The 15,226-nt window shown below is 45.5% G+C and overlaps 1 protein-coding gene across 4 annotated transcripts in view; it reads right to left on the bottom strand.

The window, feature by feature from the left end:
• Window positions 1-14,496, bottom strand: part of Ets1 (ETS proto-oncogene 1, transcription factor) — a 122,789-nt gene extending 108,293 nt beyond the window's left edge. The window contains exons 1-3 of one of the 4 annotated variants that reach the window (XM_050120031.1): window positions 4,454-4,506; window positions 1,329-1,405; window positions 221-303 (exon numbers count right to left, since the gene is read on the bottom strand). In XM_050120031.1, the coding sequence (XP_049975988.1) occupies window positions 221-303; window positions 1,329-1,405; window positions 4,454-4,491 (198 nt within the window). In that variant the 5' untranslated portion in view covers window positions 4,492-4,506. Of the gene's footprint in view, window positions 1-220; window positions 304-1,328; window positions 1,406-3,058; window positions 3,125-4,453; window positions 4,575-14,384 lie in introns of those variants that run through there. The other 3 variants (XM_050120033.1, XM_050120034.1, XM_050120032.1) reach the window with 3 other exon arrangements.
• Window positions 14,497-15,226: the final 730 nt, after the last annotated feature.

Consider the following 15,226-nt stretch of genomic DNA (forward strand, 5'->3'; position numbering starts at 1 on the left):
CCTTAGGAGGAGTCACGTCCACTGAAGCTACCGCCGCCAGATCCTGGAGTCCTGAATTTCTCCTTTATATTTGTGTAAAACGTAGAGAACCTCACATTACAACTCCCCCAAGAGGTCCAGAGTTGAATCCCTGGCTTCTGCGAGTCTCCAGGGGTGGGAAGAAATGTGTAGAGACTGGGTAGGTCAGGGAAGGAGGTGGGGAAGAGCTCTCATCACTCACCAGCATTGCAGGACGTGGGGTGGAGAATGTGGTGGGGCTGCCCACGGCGGAATCCACATAGTAACTCATTCTGTGCTCCACACCTGTGCGGAAGAAAAGATTGACTGGGCCTCTGGCTGTACATGGGCGTAGGGACATTAACCCCCGCAAGGCATCCAAATATTAGACCCCAGCATCTCCCCCAGGAGCCAACTTGTTAGCTTCTTTGTGAGGCTGAAAAGTAAACAAGATTCAGAAAGGTAGGAAACCTAACCCAGGGAAGGAGAGGGTGGGACAGACCCTAGCTACAGCCAGCCAGCGTGGGTCACAGATCTTGTCTGTGTGCTGCAGAAAGTGTCAGGGTCTTTTAAAAAAAAAAAAAAATCCCTTTGACTGGATTTCTGGACAGGGACCAAGTCTTGTGTGTCTTTTAAAATAAGATCTCCATGAATGTTTCACGTGTCCCCAACTCCACCCAGACCTGGCACACGGCAAGAATTCCATATGGAGTAAATAAATTATTGATAGAAGCATTTACAGAGGCTGCGTTAGAGAACGGAAAAGGAAAATGCTTCCACAAGGAGCCTCCAGCCCCAGGCACAGAGACAGGCAGAAGCTCGTAAAACAGGCTGGACAAATTTATTTGATATCAAGAGAAAGGCTAGAAAAATCCTTCTTGCCGAGAGCTATTATCTGTATCGGAGGCCTGAATGAGAAGAATGTTCTGGAATGTTCTAACTTAGAGGGATTTTTCCAATGAGCTGCCGGTCACCAAGAAAATCACTGATATATCAAACATTTCTGTTGAGTTGAGTGCTCTGCAGAGTGCAAAAGTTCAGACACTTTCATAAATTCAATACTACACATGAAAATGTGCCTCTCTTGAATGATTGAGAAGATTACATTCTGAGGCCTATCGTTCAGAGGCCAAATTCCTATTGTTGGGAAGTGACATTTCATCCTAGCTGCTCTCCAGTTCCTGTCTGCCCTTGCCCCTTCATTCCTGTGTATGCTCAAATCAATCAACCTATTTCAAGAAAACACAGAAAGTTCAGAGGTGGGTTTTATGTTCAATCACAATTCCAATTCACTCTCTTTAATAGTGCCTAATAGTCAACAGCATACCCACTTTCACAGAAATTGTAGTCCGGAGTTGACAATATGCAATTCTGCTCGCCAAAAGCTTGACCAACCGAGCCATAGCATCTGTTAGGTGAGAAATTTGAGTTTATAAGGCAGAACTTATCCTAGAGCTGTGGGGTTTTGCTTTGAAGTCATGTACCTTAATGAGATGTCTTTCCTCCTCTTCCTTCCCACCCCTAGGCCCCAGCAATGCCTGGGGCAAGTGAAAGAGCTAGTCCTGTGGTCATAAAAGCCTGAGAGCTCTCCGTGACCCCCAGCAGCTGCAGCCCTCAGGAGAGCAGTCCCTGCACTGGCTCAAGAGAGCCAACTCTGTTAGCGCAGGTGTGGGTTAGCCAGCCCTGAGGTTCTGAGCACAGCACGGTCTCCCCACTTCACATCGGTCTTGCGGTAGCATGGGTTGGGGAATGAATCCCTCTGGCCTGCCCATCAATGCCTGAGGAGGTGTGAGAGCCGCCCCTATGGTCACAAGAGTGGGAGAACTAGCCCTGACCCCCCACCAGCTGCAACACTTAGAAGAGCAGGCCCTACACCTCACCAGGGCCACAGAAGAGAGCCAGCCCTGTCTGAGCAGGTGTGGGTGAGTCAGCCCTGAAGTCGTGAACACAGGAGAGCTGTCCTCATTTCTCATCTGGCTGACCAACCCTACAGCTGCCCAGGCCTGGACCCAGTGTGATGGCTTGGCCCGCCCCAACCTCCCCCTCATCTGTGATCTGCTGGAGCACCTGACCTGCGGACCCAATGCTGCAGGATCGCCACAACACAGGGCAACAACAGGATATTCAGGAAGGGGGGTCTAGCGAGGGCCCAGCGTTGAGAGGGTAGTAGGAACCAGAGGCCTCTAACCAGACCACTGACTCTGCAATGAACACCTGGGAGTAAAGATACAAGGACAAAGGGGTTCACGGTGTGACTCACCGTGTCACACCGCAGTTTCCATGACGAGAATTTTTTTTTTAAGTTTTCTCCCTTTTTAATTTTTATTTCCTTTTTTTTTCTCTTAAATTTTTTTATTTGGGGAGTATGCAATGGCAGAGAGCGGATGTGAAAGGCGGGAAGTGAATGGGATCAAGGTGCATGATGTAAAAGATACTGAAATATAAGCTAATTAATGAATTTAAAAAGATGTCCTACCTCCTCAAAACACAGGATAATCCAAATAACATTAGCCAAAAACAAACAAACAAACAAACGTTAAAAATCAGTCTGTTAAAAACCAGGTAAGTAAGAGTTTTGCTAGGTTTCATCCTTGTTTCCGCTGCAGCTGATGGACCCGGGAAGAACTCCTCAGAAGAGACGCTGAATGACTGAAAAAGGTCCAGGATGGCCATTCCAAAAACATTGTTTTTACCTGTCACCTCTGCCCCATTCAGTGCTTTTCCTACAGTTAGTGAGCAGCTCCATGTCTCCGACTGAAAATTCGATACAGACAACATGGATCCCCATGGGCCTGTCCCAGCCTGGTGTGGGATGATAGTATCCAGATACCCGACGGTCCCTCCCTGGCTGAAGCATTCCCTCTTGCTAGTTTTTGGTTTTGTTTTCATCTGAAAATTAACTTTAAAGCTCTTAACAAAGCACCTTCAAAACATACAGATGTCTACAAGGATGAGACCCAAAAGCTGCAGTGACTATGCCACACTACAAATGGCTTATCACGATGAAAGTCCCTGAAGAAAAGCCGGCCAGCCCTTCAGGGTCCTGCAGGATGACTTGTACCTTTGTACTGGAAACATCTAGGCATGAGGGAATGCTACTTCACAGGAGCCATTCGACCTTCTGGTGTCCCTGCAGGCCTGTCCTCCCTCTCATAGCTCCACAGCGGGCTCTATTAGGAATCTATTTATTCCTTCAATAGTTACTCTACGCCTCCTATGACGCAATGTGCTGGGCCTTTGAGACATGCTAGTAAACAAATACAGATTCCTGACCTCCTGGCCCCTGGCTTCTAACAGGGAGCAGAGGGCTGAGAAAGGCAGAGTCTGGAGCCTGTGGCTTCAGAAGTGGAGAAGACAAATTCACGTGTAACTCTATCCTAGTGTGATTGGTAGTTTGCCAAAAAAAATATGGAAAATATAATCAGTGGTTGGCTCTGCGGGGCACATGGAATAGGGAGTCATGGACGACCGCAGAGATGCCACCGCGCTGTCCTGTAAATCACTTAGACTCCCTCAGCAGCAACAGACCGCCACCCTTCTGAATGTCCAGTTTACTTCCATATTCACAAGAGAAAGAACTTTGCGAACTGGCAGCCCTGTACCAGAGCCCAGCTCCAAGACAACAAGAGTTTCTGTCTGCCAGCCAGACAGCACTCCCCTTCATAGCAACACACTTGGAACAAGGACCAGTGGAAACATGTTTTCTCTTCCAGTGGACGGAGGGAGGGAGGGAACCTCTGGCCGAACATCTGCTGCGTTCTGTGCTGGACCATCCTCTCCACAGCATGAATGACACTTCCCTTGGGGAAAAGCCCTTTGCCCAGGGAGGAAACTAGAAGGAAGGAGTTGCCAGGGATCTCAAGGGCTCTCATCGCAGGAAATAACTCTGAGACAGAAAGCGATTGCTGCTTTATTATTTTTTTGGAGAAAGAAAAAAAGAACCTGCCCCTTTTCCAGCTTGTAGATTGTGACACAGAACAGCTGCTGGAGACCTAACCCTTTCTGAAGATCCAAAAGGTGTGTGTGTGTGTGTGTGTGTGTGTGTGTGTGTGTGTGTGTGTGTGTGTATCCGTGGGTGTGTGAGTTCTTTCCCCCCTTGGCTTTTTGGCCAACAGGAACTCCCTCCCACATGACAACTTCTTGAACATCAACCGGACTTGAACATTTTGTCTTGGTTTTGCACATGTGTATTACTTAAATAGAAAACAACTGTGTGATTTTAAGCCTTACTGTGCAGCTGAGAAGCAGCCCTGAACCCTGTCTCGGTGCAGGGATGATGGGAACGTATGGGAACAGTGGGCCACGCACAGCCAAACTCATTTTTCCTCAACAGAACTAGCTAGCATTGGCCAATCAGCAGAACGGGTGCTTCCAAAGGGAGACTACTAAGCCATTCTCCCAACCCTCCAACCCCCACAGAGCCCTGCTGTAGCCTCCAAAGCCTTCCACTGCGTACCTCAGTTTCTCCCTCCGCTGCACTTCTTTGGTCGCCATGTTTCTGGAAATGCCCTCTGTCCTCCGGTTCCTCCAGAACTGTGAGTCCCACAACTCCTGAGGCCTCCAGGCCCCTGTCAGACCCTGTGCCCCCACCCCTCACTCAGCCACTCTTCACCCCAGCAGGAGGGAGCTACTCCCTTCCGACAGTCGCCAGCGTATTATCTTCCTATTGTCTGCACTTATCGCTGCGCTCTCCCGACATCTGTTTCTATTTATCTCCCCGCTCCATCCTGAACCGGTTGAAGGTAGGCACTATGCCTTTTTTTTTTTTCACTTTGCATGACAGAAACTCAAATGTTTTTAAATCCGTGACTGAGTGGGTGGCAGGGCGGGTGGGTGGGTAAACAATTCTCTGCCTAAGAATGAAAGAGGTGGGTCAGATGCGATTGCACCTGTTTTACAAATTGGAGGCTCTGCATAGACCAGGTCTGGATAAAAACCACCTGAAATGAGTGTGCCCCGTGTCCATCTCTAAGCAAAATCTGTTTCACTCTGGTCACATCACTATTTCAAGTCACCTTATGGAAGAAACCTGTTCCCAGACCTCACTAGAATCCAAGCTCCCCAGAGCAGAACTTAATCTCTCCCTGGGTTCCTGCAGAGTCTTGCCACGTGACTATAGATGCGGAGGAAGTCTAGACCACCCTGCCCTCTGCCCAGTTAGAGTTGGCCCTATGGCTTCCTCCTTTCCCGTTGCTTCTCTGCCTTCTTCATCCTGAAGCTTAGGGAGCAGGTAAACTCGCGGTAGAGGAAACCAGCCAACAGTTTGGCCTATGGAAATGTCTCATATCCAGTGTACTCCTTGAAAACCAGCTTTCCATTCACTCCGAGAGTTTTTGTCTTTGCAAAGTATGTGGCCATTTCAACTTCCACCTGGTCCAGGAGCCTTGGAACCCTGCCAGGACCTGCAAGCCCACACCCCTTCTCACCCAGGTCCATGCCAGTGATACACAAAGCCAAGAGGTTAGCAGGCAACAGAGATGAGTGGGGGCAAAGGAAGAGAAAAATGAGGACTCTTAACAGATAAGCCTGGTCAGGGCTGAATCCACTTCACACAACTCTGTCCTGCTTGATTCCATCAGAGGGCAATGAGACATCAGTCAGGGGCTTTTCATTTAAAGGATCTGCCCGTAAAGGAAACCTATGCCTTTAAACAAATGTCCTAATAAACCACACGTGATTATTTTTTTCTACATCCCAGGCATAGTGGTATGCCCTTACGATTCTGGCGCTCAAAAGAGGGAGGCAGGAACATGAGTTCATGGCCATCCTGGGCTACAGAGTGAACTAATATTTCAAAGCAAAAAAAAAAAAAAATCTCTCCAAATGGTTAACATGATAGCATGCATTTATTGCAAATATTTTTAAAAACCCTCATATTCTAAAATCATTCTTCTTTAACATATTTTAAATTCACAATAGAAAAATCTTAAAATTGGTGACTTTTTAAAAAAGATAATTTTTTTCTGAATGCCGGGCTATTTTGCCATTTCTGAATGCGAAATACTTTGACTTTTGAAAACCAGAATTTAAAAGTTGTCTTTTGTTCTCATTATGTATGTGTAGACATCAATTGCTGTTTTTATGTTTGTTTGGTGAGGTGCCTCTTTTGAACCGCTCTGTGTTATTTTATAGTTGGTTCTGTTGTTTTCTTCATCAACAAATAAGCACCTAAATGTAGGAAAAGTAACTTAGAAAAGCCTCAAATGGAAAAACAAACAAACAAACAAACCCTGCAGTCCCACCATCTAGCCACCTCCATGCTATAGTCTTAATTTGCTGTTTTAATCTGCTTTTCTCAATGATAATTTGGCATAATGCTGTGGGCATTTTTCTGTCCGGAAGTGTTACTCTAACTCCTGAAGTTTAAGACTGTAAATACTTACAAATATTCTGCATTCCATAATATATAATTAGCCACAACTGTATTGTTACTGCCAAAATATCATTTTGTAAAGACTGGGTCTTTTTGTATAGTTCAGACTGGCCAGAAGCTCCCTATGCAGCCCAGGCTAGCCAATATTGACAAGAAAAAGAAGTCTTATACATGTTGAAAGTGGTGTAATTTTTTTCCTGAATATTCTCCATGTTTGGCTAGTTGGACGAAAACCGAGGTCTGACTATGCCATATAAACATGTCCTGAGCTCTGTGGTCACCCTGATTGTCCTCTTATAAGTGACACTAAAATGGAAAAGAGTGTGGTACTCCACCACCCTCGCTCCTGGAGCCCAGAGTCGCCTGAAAGAGAGACCATGGGACCTGCTTGCTGACTCGGTGAAGGAATGTGCCAGAACATACCCAGAAGGACACAGATCTCTTAGGACAAAACTTTATCATTATCTGTTATGGAAGGTGTCCACTTGTAACAGTAAGCTTGGGCTTCCTAAATGCAACAGAGAAGGGATCAATCATAAGAATACAAACAATGGATAGTTTAAAATGTTATCTACAACTAATGCTATGTTTGTCTCCAATCTACCTAATGTGCCACACTATTTTGTCTGTCTTCCTCCATCATATCCCAGTTCCACACATGGCCCATGGCATTTCTCCAGTCAGTTTGGAAGGTATCTTCTTCTTCTGCTAGTGTAGCAAAGCAACAAAGGCCGGTTCTGGAAGTACTTTAAGAGAGCTCATATTAAATAATGGAGCATTCTTTACCATGCTCCTAGGAAACATTGCTGTAAAGCAGCAGTTTCTTAGCCTGTGGGTTATGACCCCTTTAAAGAGTCAGATGACCTTTGCACAGGGGTCAACTAAGACCATCAGAAAACACATTGGAGCACCGGACAGAAATCTCAAGGTCCAAATCAGGAGCAGAAGGAGAGAGAGCACGAGCAAGGAACTCAGGACCGCGAGAGGTGCACCCACACACTGAGACAATGGGGATGTTCTATCAGGAACTCACCAAGGCCAGCTGGCCAGGGTCTGAAAAAGCCTGGGNAAGAATTCCCTAGGCTAGAAAGGAAGCTTATTGATCAGTGCAATAATCACACAGAACAAGCTTATACACCACACTCCTCACTCAAGATGAGGACTAGATATTCTAGTAGAAACAAGAACCATGAGCCTGCATGTACTGGCTTTGTGGGAGCCTAGGCAGTTTGGATGCTCACCTTACTAGACCTGGATGGAGGTGGGTGGTCCTTGGACTTCCCACAGGTCAGGGAACCCTGATTGCTCTTTGGGCTGACAAGGGAGGGGGACTTGATCTGGGGAGGGGAAGGGAAATGGGAGGCGGTAGCGGGGAAAAGACAGAAATCTTTAATAAATAAATAAATAAATTAATTAATTAAAAAAAGAAAACACAGATATCTACATTATGATTCACAACAGTAGCAAAATGATAGTTATGAAGTAGCAACAAAAATACGTTCATGGTTTGGGGTTACCACAACTTGAGGAACTGTGTTAAAGGGTGGCAGCCTTAGGAAAGCTGGGACCACTGAGAGACAGACTGAATGTGAATGAAAGGTTAGAACTGAGGGCAGTCGCTCTGCCTCACTAGGACGGAAGGAGCCTCACTCTCTTCAGTATGGACTGCGGGCTCCCGGTGTAAGTATCCTTTAAATGGTGGCATTGGCCGATAAAGGCCATGCTCTGACTTCCGCGTGCTGCCCGCTCCGTCAGTAGTCACCCACTTCTTCACAAAGTTCTGAGGCAGCAAAGATGACCTCGTAATCAGCGTGTCTTCTTTCTCTACAGCATCACTGGCAACTGTCCCTAGCCCCTTCTTAAATAAAATAACATATACCCACCTCTTATTCTTCTGCCTCTGAAATTTCTAATTAAGCATAGCATTGTCAAGTCCTACATGAATGTGTATGACCAATCCTCCTTACGATACTAAAATGAGCTCATGCCATTATGACTTTATAAGAATATAGTCTTTCACTCTTCCTAGGGACATAGGTCACTGATGTCTTCTAGAGAGGGCTAAAAGGTGGCTGAAGGGAGCTGGAGAGATATCTCGGTGGTGAAGAGTTAATACACCTGTCACAGAGGACCTGTGTTCAGTTCTTAACACCTACTTTGGGCACCTCACAACCTCCTGCCTTTCATCCCCAAGGCGTCTGAGACCCTCCACTGTCCTCTGCAGGTAGCTACCCCACTCACACACATAAATATATAATTTAAAAAGAAAGTATCTTTAACAGTGGTTTTACTCTAGTACATTATAGAGCTAGGAAATAAGGGTTTCCTAGCTTCATAGATGATTTTGCCTTTCATCATGGAGAGAAAAAGCCCTTAGCCATCATGCCATCAGAATGAACAGTCAAGAACAGACACAAAGGTTCTGCTGAGCTCTGATTGCCTCCAAACTCAACTAGGACAGTGACAACTGTCGTTGCTGAGACACATCAGAAACTGACAATCTACACCTTCTAGTCACGCAGTTAGCACGTAGAGCATAGCATAAGGAAACCGGCCTCGGTGGTAAGAAAAGCGCACTGATGATATTGTTCTTCCATCCCATGAAGGACCCTGAAAAGCAACAATCAAACACAATAGCCCTTCAGACGCACTGCAGCACTGTGACCAAGTTAGGGGCTGGCAGCTGATTAAACTAAGATCGTTTTACACTTCAAACATGGAAACCAAAAAGAGGAATGAATCTAGAAGAATAATGTTAAGCCCTTCTTCTTCTCAACAAGGGATGTCTTAGAGGTCAGGGTCAAACAGATCCTTGGCCGAGTCAAACCCAAAGAAGAATTGTAAGACAAGATGTCAACTCTTACCCAATGCTTGCTGCTAAAGAAATTCTTCAAGACCCTGGAATCTTAAGTAATTTCTTTTCAACCCATAGCATGTGGCCTGCAATTGCAATCTAGAATTTAAATCGGGTTCTTGCTCGTGGTCAGAAGATCCCAACAAACAAGAGAGGTCATAAATAGGAAGACTGGAGGAATGACGGGAGACTGGATAGTTTTAAAACGGAATTGAAAGACACCAGCTGACATGCATCTCTCAAATCTGGCAAGCAACTTCTTGGAGTATGTCTAATTGTGATTTGCATGGTGGGGTTTTATTTGTTTCATTGCCCAAATTCTAAGGTTCCAATTTCCAAGTATAATGCTAAACAGCTCGCTGGCGCTCGATGACTAAGAGAGGTTTCGCAGAGTCAGTGAATTTTGGACTCGGAAAGAGAAATGAATCAAATCATCTCATTTCAATAAACTAAGGCCAGAGAACTGAGGTGTCAAGAGCTTTGGAGCTACAGACTGTGGGTGGACTTGGCTCTCCCTCCTGCGTGTGCCATCATGACAGGATTTCCTAACCTAGCCGTCTGAGTTTCTTCAACTATAAAATGAAGATAAGAATATACCCCTTTGGGTTGCTGAGGAGGGATATACAAAAGGAAAATATTTAGCTGCATCCTTATAATACTTAAAATGGTCAATAAATTGTTTTATGGCTATGTCATCAGCAGTACCTGGCATTTACTGTTCGTAAGAAAGATGAGTTTTAGTATAATTATTATATTAGTACTATTTTTACAGATTGAGGTAGCAGAGGTTACTTATTTAAAAAGTAGATGTAGTTGTGCATATCTTTAATCCCAGGATGCAGAGGCAGGCAGATCTCTGTGGGTTTCAGGCAAGCCACTGAGCACTGAGGCCTTGTTTGGGGAAGAAAATAAAAGGAAGGCAAGGAAGAAAGAGAGGGAGTAGAGACCTAGAACCCCATGATCTAAATCTAAATAAATTAAATGACATTTAAGTCATTCAAAAACTTAATCCCATTTAGGATCACAGACTGAATATCCTTAGTCAAGAATTTTTGCAGGAGGAAGGAGCTATAGTTTCCCCGGAGTGCTAGGCACCGGGCACCATTGTTATGCATACAACCAAGAAGCAAGCTCAATAGAGCTTGTGGAAAGACTGTAGCTGCTGTCACACAAACACACAAACCAGGAACTACTGCAGCTGCTTCCTGAGTTGAATGTGTGTGTGTGTGTGTGTAGTAACACTTATACTAACTACTTATCAACACAGGGTAGCTAGTTGGCTGCTCTGGAAAGCATTGCCAAGGTTCCTGTTTCTCTGGACTTCCATTTTTGTAGCTGTCATTGCTTTTGAGGCCGGGGCACCTAAACTATGAAGCGCACATGAACTGAATCGCATATGAACTGAATCGCACAGTTCTGATTACAAAGCAGCTCCAGGCTCTACCACGACCGTGTGAGGATGGTGCTACCGGTCTCAGGACCTCACTCAGCAGCACTGCAGGACTCACCTGAGTACCCTTTGGAGCATGTCTACTAAGACGGGTACTTAGGAAGCAGAGTCACCTGGGAAATAGAAGCAAAGACATCTGCTGAGAGTAAGCACAAGGCTGCACACCATAGGTGCAAGACACACCTGGCCAGAAAGAAATGTACATGAGAAGGGCTGAGTCTCCTTGCCAAAGGATGGCCAAGGCTTCTGTCTTGCCCAAGAAACAGGCTAGTTCTTTAGCCTCTGATAACCTCAAGAAACTGAAGCCCACAGGATATTTTAAGTGATTCCAGGACAGGGAATATAGGAAGATCTTCCTATAGGGGACCAGAATGGCAACAGACCCCTCCACACTAACAGGAGTCCTTTAAAGATCCAGAGGCACCAAAAGATGATTTTGAAGACTGACTTGACCCGATTGTTAAGACTCATAGACTTTTAAAAACTCTTTGAACTAGTTTTACAAACTTTCCTGCTTCTAGATCTTTTTTTTTTTTTTTTTTTAAGCCAACAAAAGAGAAAATCGTATTTCCCCATGAAGGGTAAACTCCTGGTTGGCACTGAAAATTCCCTGCCTTACTCCCACCAAAAAATGATGGCCCAGCTTCCCCTGGAGGTTTAGGAACCACACCTACACCATGGGGCCATTAAAGTCACCATTTTTTGCTAGAAGGAGGAAAAAAAAATTATCTCAAACATCCTTCCCTATCCCCAACTCTGCTGGAGACCCTGTTTTGTTTGGTGTCACTAGAATTCAGAAAACATCCTTAGACTGTGTCACACCATTTAAAATTGTATTGTCTTTTATTTTCAACTTTTCCCAGCAAAATATTGCTTTCTAAAATAAATTATATAAAATTGAAAGTATGTTCATAGGTATATTCTGCAGTCCTCTCTAAACAAGGCAGGGCACAAAGCAGAAGCAGGGCACAGTGACCATGCTGGGATGGATGGCTCACTCAGGCATTCCAGACATGCAGTTTTCTCCTGAGTCATTGTCTTCTCAGCAAGGGGGTAATTAATTTACAAATTCATCTTTGGAAAATAGGCCTGATCCCCAATACCCTCCCAGATACCTTGCAAAACCCTGGCGAATTTGTGTATCTTGGAGTTTCTGCTTCCTGTGATTGGAGACCCAGCCCTGGGTTCTCATTTCCTTGATTCTGATCTGGTCCCATCAAGAGCTCACCCTGGTGATTTAAAGGAAGAGGCCCCTGTAGAGCACCTCAAATCCAATTGCACCCCGCTAGGTTAACAAAAGCTCCTCCAATGAAGGAGTTGTTAAAAAGGAGTCCTGTGAAGCTACAGTCTCAGTAGAGTTAAGGAGGCCAAGGAGGATCTCACACAGGAGTTTCCCCGGGTTTAAAGAAACAACTGTCACTTTAAATGCCATTAAATTACTGCTTCAAATATTAGTGTTACTCATATATTAAATGCTTTAAAATTCCCCTGAAGCAGAAAGAAGGAGGGAAGAAGGAAGGGACAGAAGGGGGCGGACGAAGGAAGGGAGGGAGCAAGCCCCAACTTTTGGCATATACCCATCTCTTCTGCTACTTGATGGAAGAATTACTGAGGAATTCAAATAGGCAATTAGAAAAGGATCCTTGCCAGGGACTGTGTCTGTTCAGCAAGAAATAAAGTTACAAGACCCACACCTAAAAAGAAGACAGGAAAAGCACAAGGGTGTTGGTGTTGAGATGGATTCCCTAAGGAAAGGAAGAAGGCGATGAGGTTGGCTACATTTCTTTATAGAAATGTATGAAATGGTCAACTACTTAAAAAAAATTTCATCAGGTTCAGCAGAACCATAGTTAAAAGTGAGAAATTTGCCACACACTGAGGCTATCTGTGATCACAGGCAGAAATCTGTGCCCAGGACCTGTCCCCACCACATCTGATTCCCTTAACACAGCCTTCCCCTTGGAACCTGTACCCACATACCCACTGTCTTCCAATATTTCATCAGACTACTTTGACCCTGTTGGCTCTTTTATTTTCCAAATATCTATACTCCTTACTTATAGACTGCCCTCTTTGTAAGCTAGGTGGGGCATCAGTAATCACTTGCATTTTAAAGACAATAAAGCAGGCTATGGCTCATTCAGTAACCTCTCCTCCATTACAAATGCTGCCTCGAATAGGATCCAAGCACTTACCCGCTTAACTCCTACCAAATTTCAGCTCTGACCCTCCTGGTCTTTGAACTCTAACATCTTTAGGAATTTGAGTAGGCAATTGGAAGTGTGGGCTTAGAGGAGACTCCAAGGTCACCCTGCCAGGTGCTAGGGGATTGCCCTACTTTGCTCTAGCCCTCCCTGGCACCTCTGGCAACTAGCACCTGGGTGTAAGGTGCCCTGTGAAGCAAAGAGCTCCTTGGTAATCAGACACGCTTCTCGAGTCCCCAGCAGCAGCTCCAAGACAGAAGAGGCGGCGTGGCTGCTGCCTGCAGTTTGTTATTCCACTACTGATGGGTAAGTATAGAAGCTGTGGAAAAGCAGCGCGTTTCTTCGAATATTAATATTAATAGCTACAATAGTTAACACATGAAAAGACCTTTTCATCTTCAAAGCCCTTCTCGCGAATTAACCCCTTACAGCTCTCTCTGGCCTGGGTTCTAGGAACAGCAGGTAATAGAGGAATAGAGGCCACCCAGCCCGCCCTGCGTGATCCGGAGCCTGCCAAACCAAAGGGGTTTCTCACTAGATTAAAAAGGTGCTGAAGTAATCCAGACTCCAGTTGATGAAAGAGTTAAAAGTGTCAGTAATTTTACAAATCAAACGGAGCGGCGAGAGGTACGATTCAGGATCTGAATTTCCTGTTGTTTCCCACCCAGTTCCATGCAGCGATACAAATTTGGGAGGAAAACAGCTTTGGGATGAAAACCAAAAAAAGGGGGGAGATTTACAATGGAATATCATGATCTGGCACCACCCAGCATCTTTGGACAGTCCCCTCGCAGCAAAGTCTGCTTTGAAAGGTTATAGCAGACATTCTTGGAGTAACAAAAAGACACTTGGAAAGTGGAATTGCTGTCCCAACTCCAGCTTCCCTCGGTAGCTGGGGCCCAAGCCCTCAGTGCAAAGAAGAAGACCCCTTTAACCTGCAGACACCCCCACAGGGTCTGCAAGAATTGTCGGGCTTTTGCAGGACGTAAGTCACAAGGTAGAAGAAACGACCCAATAGGCTGGCTTGCCTTCAGAAGGTCCTAAAGGAGAGCGATTTACCCCCCCCCCCCCGTGAAAGTCATTCATTAGATCGCTGGTAAGGGGGAGGGGGGGCAGGAAAGGCAAAACAGTAAGTAGACTTTCACCAAGAAGAAAAAAAGAAAAGCACGTTTCTAAGTGCAGTTTTATTTCTCCGGAAGGGTCTGCAAAGGACATTCACGTTTGTGAAGTGTCATTTGCAAGGATTTACAACGTGAGTGGTTTTGCCTTTGGGGGCGGGGGTGACAAGAGTCTTGATTTTGTGCTTGTCTAATGAGGTTGGGAAGTAATTTTGAAAAATATTGTTAAACAATGGAGTAGGTAAATAAGGAAAGAGGTTTTTTAGGAAAGAAAGAGAAACCTGTTGTTTCTTAAAACTTTCCCAGTTTACCCTTTAATTCATAAAATATAGGGGAGGAGAGGAAAAATGGGATGAAAGTTTTCAACCGAAACTCAGCCCTCACTTACGAGTTTGCCAGAGAGATGGGCGAGGAATGAAGCGAGCTTCTCTGAAGGTCCGCGGGCTCTTTCCAGCTACTACCTGCGGGAATCCTCCGCTCGGGCTAAAGAGGATGCAGAGACCATAATGCTCCTAATAGAGCTGCCTCCTGAAACGGGAGGTGTGGTCAAGCGAGGGAAGCAGAAGAGGCGGTCTCCAGGCAGCCTCTGGCACTAGGGCAGCGGTCAAAAGCCCAGCAAATAGTGTCGCTGTCTGTGGCAGCACCAAATTACACCAGATAATTTTTATCCTTCAAGTGATACCTCAAATAAATATAACCGAGCCAGGGGCAGAGTTGGGAGGAAGGTGAACCAAGGAGAGCAAGCTAGTTACTTGGGGTGCTCTCTACTAGACACGTGACTACTATTACTTTCTCAGTGGAATTGTGTTCACCTGGGCCGTGAGTCAGGGGAGGGGCGGGTTGCTGTAAATCACTCAGGTCTCCAGTCTCTCACTCTCTCAGGGGACTGTCTCCTGCCTCATACTCACCTGGACTTAGGTTTCTTGTTGTTCTTTATTAACCCGAGGTGTGAAGTGTGCACGGTTCACACTGGGTGTGTGCTGATAACCACGTGTGCACACTGTGAACATCACAGTGCATCCCTTCACAAAATTCCGATGATTTGGGTCCATATCATGCCAGAAGATCTCACCAGCCTCCACTCTCTAACCGGGTTTGATAGAAATGTAGTCACGTTGCCCTGACTGTATGTGGAGGAGAGATGGCCAAACAGGAAGCTGGGGTTTCTGAAAAATAGTGCTAAAGTGTCTCTTCACCTAAACCTGGTTGCAGGTGACCTTTGCCACTGAA

Source organism: Alexandromys fortis, unplaced genomic scaffold, assembly GCF_014885135.2.
Source record: "Alexandromys fortis isolate MF-2015 unplaced genomic scaffold, M_Fortis_MF-2015_v1.1 scaffold_168, whole genome shotgun sequence".
NCBI lineage: Eukaryota > Metazoa > Chordata > Mammalia > Rodentia > Cricetidae > Alexandromys > Alexandromys fortis.